Source organism: Ovis aries, chromosome 2, assembly GCF_016772045.2.
Source record: "Ovis aries strain OAR_USU_Benz2616 breed Rambouillet chromosome 2, ARS-UI_Ramb_v3.0, whole genome shotgun sequence".
In the NCBI taxonomy this organism is placed as follows: Eukaryota; Metazoa; Chordata; class Mammalia; order Artiodactyla; family Bovidae; genus Ovis; species Ovis aries.
In genome coordinates, this window is record NC_056055.1 from 181109894 (window position 1) to 181123910 (window position 14017).

Below are 14017 nucleotides of genomic sequence, written 5' to 3' on the forward strand. Positions count from 1 at the left end.
TTAATTTCTACTGATGTTCCTTTGTTAGGACTGCTGTTGTTGTTAATGATGATGTTGATATTATTGAAAGACTTCCAATGTTTTGGAAGAATCTGTAGTGTATTCATATTAAAACTCTTTCCTGAATCCTCAAGCACAAGGTTATTATTACTACTGCCCTATTTAAAAAGGAATTACCAGGGAAGTTTGGGGCATAAGGAGGTGTGTTCCACTTTACAATTTGAAGGAATTTTGTCATTTTTTCCTTTCATCAATGGATCTGTGAGTTGAACTGGATAGAATGAGAGAGATTTTCTAAATATTTCATTGATCACCAATTATTATTATTTTATTTTATTTTTTTGTAAAAGACCCCAACTTGAAGTTTTTCTCGAAGTTTGCTGTTACCAAAATTGTATCTAGTATAGTTATCCGTCTCTTAAAAAAGTGAAAGTCACTTAGTCATATCTGACTCTTTACGATGCCATGGACTGTAGCCTGCCAGGCTCCTCTGTCCCTGGAATTCTCCAGGTGAGAGTACTGGAGTGGGTTGCCATTTCCTTCTCCAGGATTAATCTCTTAAGTATGCAAAATAGTAGCTTCCCTAGTAGCTCAGTTGGTAAAGAATCTGCCTGCAATGCAGGTGACCCAGCTTCCATCCCTGGGTAGGGAAGATTCCCCCGGAGAAGTAAATGAAAACCCACTCCAATACTCTTGCCTAGAGAATTGCATGGACAGAGGAGCCTCGTGGGCTACAGTCGTTGGGATCATAAAGAATCGGACACTACTGTGTGATTAGTCTCTTAAGTATGCAAAATTTTACCTCAAACCTAAATCAATTTTGTGCTATGAGAAAAAGATTATTAAGCACATGAACATTGTGGTTGAAAATGTGGATTTAGAAGCTTCAATACCTAGTACCATGTAATTTCAAAATCATAACTGGGTATAGATATGATAGGAAAAGAAACAGCCATTAATAAGTGAAGGCAATGAAAAAATATGCATTAAATAAAAACAAATTAAAAGCAAATAAGTAATTAAATAGTTATTCAGCTAATATTCTGCAATATGAAAGTATAAAAAATAGCTACTAATATTTTTGATTTATTTGCATGTTTCCTTATACAGATTTACATTTTTGAAAATAATATCTACTATCAACCTGATATAAAGAGTAGTTCATTGCGACTGACATCTTCTGGAAAAGAAGGAATTATTTTTAATGGAATTGCTGACTGGTTATATGAAGGTGAGTTGAATAGATTTAGTTTCAAAAGCATACAAATGACATATTTTTATATAATCTTTAAGAAAAATATTCATTCTGGAGCAATACTTAGATCACTATTCCTTCTCATTTCCTTTCAAAATTGCCTTCATACTTTCATATCTTTGTATTGCTCCTATTTTGACTGGTTATGATTTACATGATTCTATGTTTGAGACATATGTGTCTATATGTATATATATATATACACATACATGTTGTTCAGGTTAAATTTATTTTATGCATGGTATTATTGAGGCATAAAATTTGAGAAAAAGGAAGTCACCAAGAACCAAGAGGCAGTAACCTTAAAAATAATCTGAGATTTCAATTATTTTTCCACTATTAAATGGGGAAACTTATACAGCTTTTCAAGCAATGAAGTGCCAAGATTAGATCTTCCTCATAAATAGATCATTTAAGCTACCATGTAAGGCTGGAATTGAATAGCAAAAAGAACCACTGAACAACCAGAAGTCTTTTCCTATGTTCTATCAAAAGAGAATGAGCAATAGGACTAGGGTTAAAGCAGTAAAAAGGAAAGAAGATTCTAAAATTGATGAGGCAGTCAAATAGGTAGATCTTAATGTTTAAAAGGATGAAATGAATTGAAGAAGTCAGGAATGATTCTTGGACTTCTGGTTGGATCACTAGTAAATAAATAGTGGGAGCAGACACAGTGAGCAGACCAGCAGAAGAGGAATAATTTAGTGGGAACACTGGTGCTTCACAGTGTGCTGGAATGCTTACTGGGTGACAAAGTAGGATCCTCTACACAGAAGAAATTTTGAATCAACTGGGAGTAAACTTAATGTACAGTGTACTGAATTGACCATTGATCAAGATGATTCAGGTCTCTGTCTTTTAGGGAAAGCTTCATGAAGTTTATGGAATTACATATTTGAGGAAATTATAAGGGTATAAATCAAAGACCATTATTTGAGAAATAGAGTTACTTTCTTAATTAGAGAATAGAAATCTATATATTGGGGCTGAAACTGAAAAATGTGTTGGGTAAAGGCAAGACCAATGGGTAACAAAAACTTTCAAGACTACACAGTAGGTCTGACACTTTCCAAAACACAGGAAAATGGGAAAATTATGGTTCTTGCCATTCAAATTGAAGTTACACCTTTGATCATATGTTCTACATATACTAGAAAATTTCAGATATGCTGTGTGAGTTAATTCTTACAATCCTAGTGTATTACTTACTGAAGAAACCAAGACTCAGGGAGGATAGGTTTCTTGAGCATGACCTCAGCTTCATGAGGGCAGAGCTGGGGCTTGAATGTGTGTCTTCAAAGCCAGTGCTTCATCCTGGGCTACTCTGCCTGTTACAGTGGAAGGCCTTTCACTGTTCTCTAAAGGATGATATGCATTATGGACATAAGGTATTAGATTTCTCTGGTCTGTTTCATCAGCCAGACTCTGACTTACCTCAATTCTTGCTTCATTTCCAAGAGAAGGGACCCTACCAAGGGATTAAGGTATTAAGATCTGACAGAGGGATTTAGGCAATTCAGATGTCCATTGAGTTTTCCCTCAACATTTTGCCTGCCATCCCCAATCTATGCTTCGAGAGTCCCACATGGACCTTAATAATAATATAATATAACTTACTGTTAGTCAGACACGACTGAGCGATTGAACTGAACTATCATTTTACTTGTCCAATGTGCCATCAGCTCCCAGAATCCAGACCTTCTCTTTTCCCTTCAATATACTCATGAAAAGACAGTACTTTCTGTTAGGAATGCATATGATCTTTAATGGGAGCTTCCCAGGTGGCTCAGTGGTAAAGAATCTGCCTGCAGTGCAGAAGACACTGGTTTGATCCCTGGGTTGAGAAGATCTCCTGGAGGAGGAAATGGCAACCCTCTCTAGTATTCTTGCCTGGAGAATTCCATGGACAGAGGAGCCTGGTGAGCTACAGTCCATGGGGTTGCAAATAGTCAGACCCAACTGGCAACTGAGCATGTATGATTTTTAATAGTATGTGTGTGATACTCTAGTGTGGAAATTTCTTTTTTATTACATTGCAGAAATCAACTACAGTATGAATTAAGGTGTGGGGGAAACCCAGGAAGTAACATGTATCATTTCCACTTACCTTTTTTTAAAATTGAAATGTACCTTCTGTAATTACAGGAAAAAACAGTTTTGAAGAGTCACATTAAAGATAATAAAATGTTTTAAGGCAAATTTTAAGTGCATTACTTTTTTAGGGCTTAATTTTTTAGGGCCAGGCCAATGTGTGAGTATAGCTGTTGCCTCCAACCACCGTCACTAAAGTGGAGTCTTTAGAAGTCTTTTAAAAGTGCAATTGTTTCCCTGTCTAGTATTATTCAATTTCTAAGAAAAGTAAAAGCAAATAAAATATAATGTGTTTTTAAAAGTTGGTGAAGTTCAGAAGAAAAATAGAACTTTGTGCTAAAAGTGAAGCATTTTAAATATAATTTATGCAAATCACCTCAAATCTTATTCATACAAATTGACATATTTAACTAAAATATCAGCTCAATGTTTTGTTTAAAAAGGTAGAATACACAGTTGCCAAGTTTACAAATTTGAAAGTTTCTATGAAGTATTGAATCTGTTAAATAGAAACAAAAAATGACTTAAGTTCTATTATTTGAACATTCAGAATAATGGAACTAATATGCATATATGATTTACAAATATATTTTAGAATCTCATATTTTAAAGTAATCCTTCTCTGAAATTCAATTCAACAGTTATTGAGCACATATATCTGTCAGGCAGTATCTGAGAGCAATATCATGAGGAATATGAGCTTCTTTGTTTTGGATATTTCCAACTTAGTGAAGTGAAAGACTGTAAACAGCTATTATATAATGAACCATCTGGAGCATGGTAAAATAGAAATAGAACTATTGTTATTCAGTCACTAAGTCACATCCAACTCTTTCTGACCCCATGGACTGCAGCACAGCAGGTCTCCCTGTCCCTCACTATGTCCCAGAGTTTGCCCAAGTTCGTGTCTATTAAATCAGTGATGCTATCCAACCACCTCATCCTCTCCCTCCCTCTTCTTTTGCCTTCAGTCTTTCCCAGCATCAGGATCTTTTCCAATGAGTCAGTTTTCTGTATTAGGTGGCCAAAGTATTGGAGCTTCAGCTTCAGCATCAGTCCTTTCAATGAATACTCAAGGTTGATTTCCTGAAGGACTAACTCGTTTGATCTCCTTGCTGTGCAAGGCACTCTCAAGAGTCTTCTCCAGCACCACAGTTCGAAAGCATCAATTCCTTGGCCTTCAGCCTTCTTTATGGTCCAACTCACATACATACATGACTGCTGAAAAGACTGTAGCTTTGACTATACAGACCTTTGTTGGCAAAGTGATGTCTTTGCTTTTTAATATGTTGTCTAGGTATATCACAGCTTTCCTTCCGAGAAGCAAGTGTCTTCTAATAGAACTACATGTCATCATATTAAATATATGCATAGTGAAGTCGCTCATTCGTGTCCAACTCTTTGCGACCCCATGGACTGTAGCCTACGAGGCTCCTCCGTCCATGGGATTTTCCAAGCAACAGTACTGGAGTGGATTGCCATAAGTAGAGTTAATTCTGATGGGTTGGGGGAATATAGAGGGGTTTTATAGAAGAAAGAGTTTTTGCATTGAACTCTAAGAATGACAAGAATAAAGAAATGAGATTTTAAAAATTTCAAGATATCAAATGAAATCTGAAATAAATTTTATAAGATGGAAAAATTAAAAAAAATAAAAATTTCAAGATAAACAATATCCTTTTCAACAAACTGGGATTTTTAATTTTTTGCTATTTGGTAAGAACAATGTGAAATGCCTGTATTCACTTTACTTGTGCCTTTTCATACACACAGGGAGTCACATTTACCCATTAATTGATTCAACAAATAGTTACTGAGTTTTTACTAAATCCCGGTAAAACTGAACTATGACAGATAAAAGGAATATAAATTAGAGATGCAGCCATGGAAGCTAGAGGAAGATAGGGTAAACAATGATGCTAAGTCCAAGGTCAAACAGCTAAGGATTCCAAAGTTGTTTTTGGATTTGCTATCAGAATTTGATAAGATCAAAATCAGTAAATTGGTGGTGCCATAAGCAAGATTTCAGTGGATGGAAGTGTAAATGGGAAGCAAGAGGTTTTGAACATAGACAGTACTTTCAAAAAGTTGACAGTAAGATACAAACAGTAGGGGAAAAGTCAACCACAAACCACAGGTCAGTAACATCCCAGGAAATCCTATGTAAATTGATAAACTCAAATGGATAAAATCAGCTTACTTTTCAGAAATGTTAATCTGAACACTGTGATCATATATGAGTTAGTTTTCAGTGAATGCTGTGTTTAGGCTATATTTTTAAGTGTTTGTGATATAAAACAACATGTGTTGAAAACTCCATCTGTTCTGCAGTGAGATTTTCTAAATCAGTATAATAGAGACAATGAAATGGAATGGGATGCAATTTGTGAAAATACATTGTTTGTAAATAGTATGATATAATTACAGGAGGTTTATATCCATGAGTAAAAGTCCCTCTGAGTTGCAATTAAAGAACTGCCTTGTCCAAGAGGACTTTTAAACAAATTCATATTAAAGATTTTTTTCATTTATCTCCTTTCTATTTGGTTAGCTTTATCTTTATACCTGAAGGAAGTCACATAACTCTTTGTACTACTTTGCTATTTTGGCATTTTTGTGAGGAAAAACTTTAGGCATAAGTCACTCTAAAATAAATAAGAGCAGATAGTGTCTAGTTTCTATTGAATAGCGCTCTCAAATTGGAGACCTTCTTTTCTTGGAAAGTACTTGTGTATATATACTTCAGCATCCAGGACAGTACCTGTTTCTTAGAAACCCTGAGTGTTGATTTTGGACAACACACTGTGATCTCTCTGTACCTACAATCTCATAAGACTTAAGGTTAAACACTCAATTGTCATTTAGCATGTTTTTTCTTCAGTGTGTTATGTGGATGACTCATGTCTCCTTATCTGAATTTTAACTTACTTGAGTAAATCAGTGTCAGGATCACTACTGGGAAAAAAAAAAAAAGTCACTATCAAAATAGTATTCAGCTTTATCTGTGAAGGAGCCACTTAAAAATGACAAAGAGTATCCAACCTGTGACCAGTAATAATTCAGCCATTACAATCTGAAGAGGCGTGGGAGCTGTTTCTAGGACCTAGAAGGAGGGAAATGTGTAATTTTCATAGTTCTAGAGCAGTAAGCTTTGGTTGAGGAACAGAGCCACACCCAAATGACTTCATGGGTGGGAACCAAAGAAATAAACGCCATGTACTAACTTCTTTTCTCTTCATTTGATTTGCCTGGTTTCATATTGGCCATGCTTAGACTAGACACCATGGGAATATTCTTTTCCAATGAAAAGTTTGTGGTGTCAAAATAGGAGCATACAAAGGCCCACCTGGTACTGTTTCATTGTACAGTAATATCAGTCCAGTAATATTCCTGTATGAAATTGATAGCTACAGCCAAATACTTGTGTTATTCATAGAAGATTTGGGGGTGAATGCCCTTATTAAGAAAAAAAAAAAAACTTATCCTAAGACTTTAATTGATAATCAAAGCACCTTCAACTATTCATTATTTTTCCCCTTTATCTTCTGCCAGCATTTAGAATAGACAGGTTATTTACCTGGTGCATCAAACCAAGACTTTATTCCTGCTGAATCTTATTCCTTTGCTTCCTCTTCTTAATTAGGTTGCAACCATTTTAGTTTTCCATTAAAATGGAAATTGGAGTATGGAAATGTAGAATTGGAAAATTAGATGGAATTATATCAGAGAATACTTGTGAATCTGCTAAATTCCTAATAGATTCTCCCTTGTCCTCTTTTTTTATAGTTAAGGCACATTATTTTCCTGGCAATGAGATTAATCATTGGACCCAGTACAGTGACTATTTTTTCTGTCAGTTTTTTTGCCCCCAGTCATACTAAGCCCAAAATGGTCAGAGAGAAATTTCAGTTTTCAATTCAGAGGAACAGAATTATGGCTTTGTGCCTTGTTGAGGTAATCCTCCCTTGAGCATGAGGATTTCTAAACCCACCAAGCCTATTATCATGAGAATAAGAAACAGAATATGCCCAATGGATTGCTGGTGTGATAGTGAAAGAGAACATTACACTTTTACCCCTTAACCTAGACCTATGCTTCCTAGTAATTCAGGAGGGACACAGAGCCTCTTCTGCTGTGGATGTACTCAGCTGGACATTAAGTAGGACACTAATATCTGTAGGATAACGTCCCAACTTCAAGAATATTGTCAAACAAATAGTGCCAAAATTGAGATAGAGCCAGCTGTTTTACTCTTCTTTCAAGCCATGTTTGTACAGCTAATGAGGGACATGATGAAATCAGTGAATCCCATTTGAGCCCATTGCCCCTCTTTTTGCTATAAATAGTTACTCTTTGGAGGTGACATATGTGAGTTATTGTGGTTATGGATGAGTTATTCTGTAAACTCATGAATAGCAGTACTGATAGGCCTAAAGGCAGCAAATGTATGATTATACCTAGACCATGTGTATGTCTCTGTAATAGCAACGCTACCCCTTCTTCATGGAAGAGTTTCCATGTAGTCTACCTGTCGTCAGATAGTCAGCTGGGTCTTCTGGTGAATAATGCCATGTGAAGAGTTTATTAATGATCACTATTATTGGCAGGTCATGGTGGCAAACGGACATGCACTTGGTGGCCATACTGTGATTGGATCATTAAGAACCTCCTCTGCTGTGGATATGCTCTGATTGACATTAAGCTGGACACTAATATCTTCAAATGTTTATATTTTTATACCGTTGGACAACTCCATACACTTCCTTTCTCTAGACTTCCTGTCACTAAATCTGTAATTTTACTTTTCTATATCCCTGACCAGGTGGACTCTTATTAGTTCCTGTGCAGAAGTCTGGATGGCCCCATGCTTCAATCCAAGTCTCCTTCCATAAGAAGTGGAAAATATATATCTTGTTTAAAAGCCTTCCAACTGGGGGAGTTTATGTTTGTTATAGTCTTTTAATATCACTCCTGAATCAGATTGTAGTACAGTGAAGTGAAAGTTGCTCAGTCGTATCCGACTCTTTGCAATGCCATACAGTCCATGGAATTCTCTGGAGTGGGGAGCCTTTCCCTTCTCCAGGAGATCTTCTGAACCCAGGGATCGAACCCAGGTCTCCTGCATTGCAGGCAAATTCTTTACCAGCTGCGCCACAAGGGAAGCAGAGCCTGTTCAACTCCAGTGTGCTGAAGTACATCATGCAAACCTGCCCATAAACCAGGCTTGCATGTATTCCTCCTCTGCCAGTTTATGTTAGAAAAAACACCCTGAAGCATAGATGTGAAATAAAAGAAAGAGGATAAAGTAGAGGATGTCTGTATGTAGAGTTCACCTATATGTTCTGGTCTAGTTCCATATAAACCTTTTCTATCTTACAGTGGAATATAGCTGTATATGTTTAGTTTTATGGTCACTGAATCAGATAAAAATCAGTTCATAACTGACAGTTTGGTTGCATCGTCACTTGGCATTCCATGGTAAGGCTAATTATTTTTACCATAGCTCAATAGAGAGCTGCCTTTGAATTGGGGAATATTTATCAACACAGGAGAAAATGGCCTTTCTGTAAACCTTGTAATGCCTGTGGTTCAACTGTCATATGGTAATTGTCAGGAGTTGCACACAAAATCAGTTTGCCATGGATGCCTATATCACCATCATATCTGCTGGGTCACAAAGTAAAGATGGTAGGAAGATTGTACCATGGCCCTGATATGCTACACAACCTTCTCCTGCTTGGGTTTCTACTCAGAACTGGTGGCTTTACAGGTTTAAGAGAAGTGAAATTTGGTCAGTCTTGTCTGACTCTTTGTGACCCCATGGATTGTAGCTGCCAGGCTCCTCTGTCCATGAAGTTCTCCAGGGAAAAATACTGGAATGTATTGCCATTTCCTTCTCTGGGGACCTTCCTGAACCAGGGATTGAACCTGGGTCTCCTGCATTGCAGGCAGATTCTTTACCATCTGAGTCACCAGGGAACCTGGGAGCAAAACTGGCCAACAGGTGTGAATGTGGTTTATGATGTTCTTCAAAATCCAGAGTCCAGGACCTCTACACATTTTTTTTTAATTTTTAAAATTATGCAAATATGATGACACATTCACAGAAGACTTGGAAAATACAGAACAAGGTTATATAGTTCCACTATATATAGCAATTAATTTTAAGTCGATAAATTAAGATTTTTAGTTGGAGTTTCAATATCAAGTTCTCAAAAATTAATAGAATGAAAGACAGAAAAGTAGAAGGATATAATAGACGTGAAAAAGCACTATGAACTATGCTGCTATTGTGTGAAAATTATATAAATCTTAAGTACGTACACAATAGCAGCATACAGAATCTATTCAAGTTCCCATAGACTAAGCCAAGGGACAGTGGAACATATCCTGGAACATAAAACAAGATGCAAAAATTTCATGGTCTAAAGATAATTGAAATCATACAGGGTCTGTTCTCTTATCACTGTGGAATTATGTTAGAAATTAAGTATAGGCCCTCTAAACTTTTAGATAAATACAATCCCAATAAATTTTCTCTCACTTAATAAGAGATGTCCTACTCTTCCCTAGGGATGCCAACTCATAAGCTTTACAGGAATTCATTTTATACTCTGCCTTTATGCAGAGCAGGTCTAGCTCCCTTGGATAGAGGTTGCCTCAGTCAGCAAGAAGATTTGCGAAAATTTTGAAGTTCAAAATCTTCAGCCAATATTCCATTGTAAAGCTGGTTATTCATGAGACTGGTCCAAAAAGCATTAAGTGTGCTGCACACATCTACCTAAGCATTCTTATGCTGTGTCAACTCCAAACACTTCCCCAATCCTGCTCTCAGCTTTAAAAAACAAGTGGAGTTCAAACCATAGTTTGTGATTCAGCTCTGCAACACAACTTAGACCTCTGCCACATCTGCCCTTCCATCAGATGTGGGACCTCTCACCACAGAAGAGAGGAACACCAAAGTTGTCATGGCTACCTTTTGAGTTTTCCCGATTTAGTGGTCATGGTTTCAATTTCTGTTTATTTCTATGTAGTCCCTCTGAGGTCTTGTAAAAACTCACAGTCTTAACAGTTGCCCTTGTTGCAACAACTGAGTGTCACAACCACTTGTCCTTCCAACACTCTTCCTCTCTTGCTGCATTTCATCCTATGTCATCACCAGTGACAACTGATTATTTGTGATTCCATCCCTCGCTATGGATTATCTATGCTCCAGTTCCCCCAAGAAATGTTAGTATCACATAAAAGGTATACGTATAGATAGACAGATATAGATTAAACATCAATATGTATATATATATATATGTAGATAGATACAGATACATCTCCAACCTAGTCTCAAAATCTGATTTTTAAGATCACTTTTCTGAGTCTTGAAAAAAGTTAGCATATTCAATAATTTGAAAGGGGTTTATTTACAAAAAGATAAATAGCAGAACTATAATCTAGACCAATAGCAGCCGGGCAATGACGACCGCTATGGTAACAGAAGTAAGCCATTATCAGACACAAAAGGAGGAAATTGTGTAGATGAGGCTGCACTGATGGGAGAGGAGCATCATTTAACACTCACAGCAAGTCTTGGGTGGCATTGCAGGACAGACTCAAAGGAATACATGCTGCCGTTTTACTCATCTCCTTATAATCTCTTGCCAAAGCACCAGAATGGCCATACTCTAGAGTGCATGGGAGCCCTTTCGATAGAGTTCATATGAGTTAATTTCCTGGGCCAGAAATCAGATATATAAAAGTGGATGGTGGATCTGGGGTCACACAAAAGTTATGCAGTATATTTTTAATTTTATTTCCTTTGATTTTAAAATAGTTTAACAAATCTGCAGGGTATTGGACTAGTTTGATGATGAGAGGATGGAAATGTGACTGAATGCAAATAGGAAAGGTGACACGGATATGGTTAATGTCATATTTCAGTTTCAACTACTCTTCTCCTATTCTTATTCTTTTTACTTCCGTTGTGACTTCACCTCTGTTCAAATCGCTGGCAATCCATGAAATCCTAACTTCACTGCTTTATTCTTTCCTTCCTTTGCATCTGTTTTTCCTGGGACCGAAAGGGTAACCTGGAAATAGAGAATTCTCCATGAAATTGAATCAGATCCACCACACTGTGTAGAAAATATTTGGGTACAATGGAGATTTCAAGGACAGACATTTGTGGGTCAGTGAGCCCACATCTACAGTTGGTTTCAAACTAACACTCATTTATTCTAGAGGAACTTCTGCATTCTCACATCGCCCACTGGTGGTCACCAGATGGAGAAAGGCTCGCCTTCCTAATGATAAATGATTCCTTGGTGCCTAACATGGTTATTCCTCGGTTTACTGGAGCTTTGTATCCCAAAGGAAAGCAGTATCCATATCCTAAGGTAAGTCATGTGGAAATGCTAGTTTGTTCCCCTTCTCTCTGCACCACTGAGTTATCAATAGTATTCTTGGTTCAAAAACAAGTTGTCTTCTGAGAATTAAAGAAACCCCCTTACTTGTCGACAGACTCAGGATTTTAAGAGCATGCGATAGTCTATCCACTGCGCTTGCATAGGCACAGGTGAAGATTCAAGATTGCAGGAACTTCCGCTTCATTTCTTTCCCTTTGATGCTCTCAGTCTTTATCTCTCACTTTCACAATTAAAAAGAGAGTGAGAAAACATAAGTCAGCACTGATGCCAGAGCAAAGGTTTCTCTGCGGTATATTCTGTGAGTTGTTTATCACAGTCAAATAAGCTGGGAATTCTCGGTTAAAAAAAAAAATCTGGTTTTTTTCAGATGATTTCTCAGAGCAGTTAATATACTGTATGCTAATGTGTATTATAAATCTCCTATAAAAAGTAGACTAAGCATAAAGGATCTCAGTAAGGAATAGACTAAACATAAAGAATCTCTCTAAAAAAAATAGACTAAACATAAAGAATCGCCAATAAAGAAGAGACTAAGCCTAGAGAATTTATTAGTGTTAATATTAACATCAGTATTCTTTTGGCAGAGCATACTCTGGAACATACTTTATAAAATGCTAGGCAGAGCCATAGTCAGGCATAGCTGGAATAGCTGGAATTGTTTCATTGTGTGAAGTGAATATGGAACTCTTGCCCAGATAGCAAAATCATTTTCTCTATGAGTAGCACAATTTCTCTTGTTCCTAATGCTAAGTCCACAGGCCCTGACTCCACCCAACCATTCTTGCCATATCCTCTAACAAACTGATAACAAACTGATAACAAACTGATACTGAAGAACAAATAATGGATATCTTTTTAAGGAGTGATAGTGAGTTCTCATGGTGAAAATTTATTATAAGTACTTTTCCTCAAAAGTGTTTAAATATTTTAATGTGATGTGAAGGCACTCAGTCGTGTCCGACTCCTTGCGACTCCATGGACTGTAGCCTACCAGGCTCCTCCATCCATGGGATTTTCCAGGCAAGAGTACTGGATTGGGTTGCCATTTCCATCTCCAACCTTTGCATCTCACATGAAACTAGAAAGAAGTCATATTCAGCATGGAGGTTTAGAAAAAAACCCCACTTCTTCTGATACCCCTTGGTCAGCTCAGTAACAAGGTCATAAATCAATTTGCCTTTTGAGTCTCTTGGTATATTTTTATTCAGCAAAGCTACTTTTAAGTGTTGGGTAAGGCCTCTGAAAGCAGGCTGCAGAAACATCTGGAGTATATTGGTTTTTCTCTTATATGTCATTTTTAATTAATGTCATTCGTGCTTTAAAGCTCGTTTTCCCCATGTTTACAAAAAAAAAAAAAAAAAGAAAAGAAAAAGTGAGGTAGCCCTAGACATTAGTCATGTAAAGAAGTCTTATAGAAAACTTTTCAGTTCCAGTTTACACATTTTAACTCCTAAGGAGGTAAGAGGTGGCTGTGATTTTATTTAGAAGCTGTTTTTTAGCCATTTCTTTAGTGAGTTGTACATTGTGTTTACAAAGTACAGTAGACGGTATACCTTTAAATGTATGCATCACCTTAACTGCTATGCAGAGTACTGGAAAAATTATGCATCACATGCATTTTTTACTTCTGCAGTGAAGGTGTGGCCGGTGGGTGGGGGAGGTGACTTTGCTGATATTCCTGTTATCCACAAGACTCCTGGGGACAGGAGGAAGGAAAGGAGTGAATATTGAGAGGGATGAGAAGACTATTTGCTCATGGAGATTCTGTGCTTTCTCTTTCCGCATTCCATCTTCCTTCGGGTAGGCTGTAATATCAGTGTGATTGACTGGCAGCTATGGAAGGCAGCAGGATTGAGAAGAATCTGATTCCACCATTCTGAAATATCATTTTTAGGCCATTTTCTGGGCATAGATCTGAAAACACATATACTCAATGCTCCTCAGGAAAATATGGCAGTTTGACCTAGCAACAAAATAATTATCTGAACTAGATTCTCATCCCATTGGATTTACTTATAATGAAAGTTCACCTGACCATGTAAACACAAAATGAATAAGAGGTCTTTGTTGTGAAAACAGCAAGTCAATAGGCAGGAAAGTCACTCAGGATGTTCAGTGTGTGCACCACATGAAGGGCTTAAAATCAAATCCAGGTAAGGGACCACTTTCTGTAATTAATTTCCCAAGAGAAGTGGGGATTTTAGGATTCACAGAAAAGCCATATGTCATAGCTGCATCTTCAAGTTGCCTTCTC

At 37.0% G+C, this 14017-nt stretch overlaps 1 protein-coding gene across 3 annotated transcripts in view; it reads left to right on the forward strand.

The window, feature by feature from the left end:
* DPP10 (dipeptidyl peptidase like 10) overlaps window positions 1–14017 on the forward strand; it is a 770042-nt gene that overhangs the window by 637122 nt on the left and 118903 nt on the right. For all 3 annotated transcript variants that reach the window (XM_042243952.2, XM_042243953.2, XM_060411166.1), the window contains 2 exons: window positions 1111–1231; window positions 11579–11733. In XM_042243952.2, the coding sequence (XP_042099886.1) occupies window positions 1111–1231; window positions 11579–11733 (276 nt within the window). The remainder of the gene's footprint in view (window positions 1–1110; window positions 1232–11578; window positions 11734–14017) is intronic.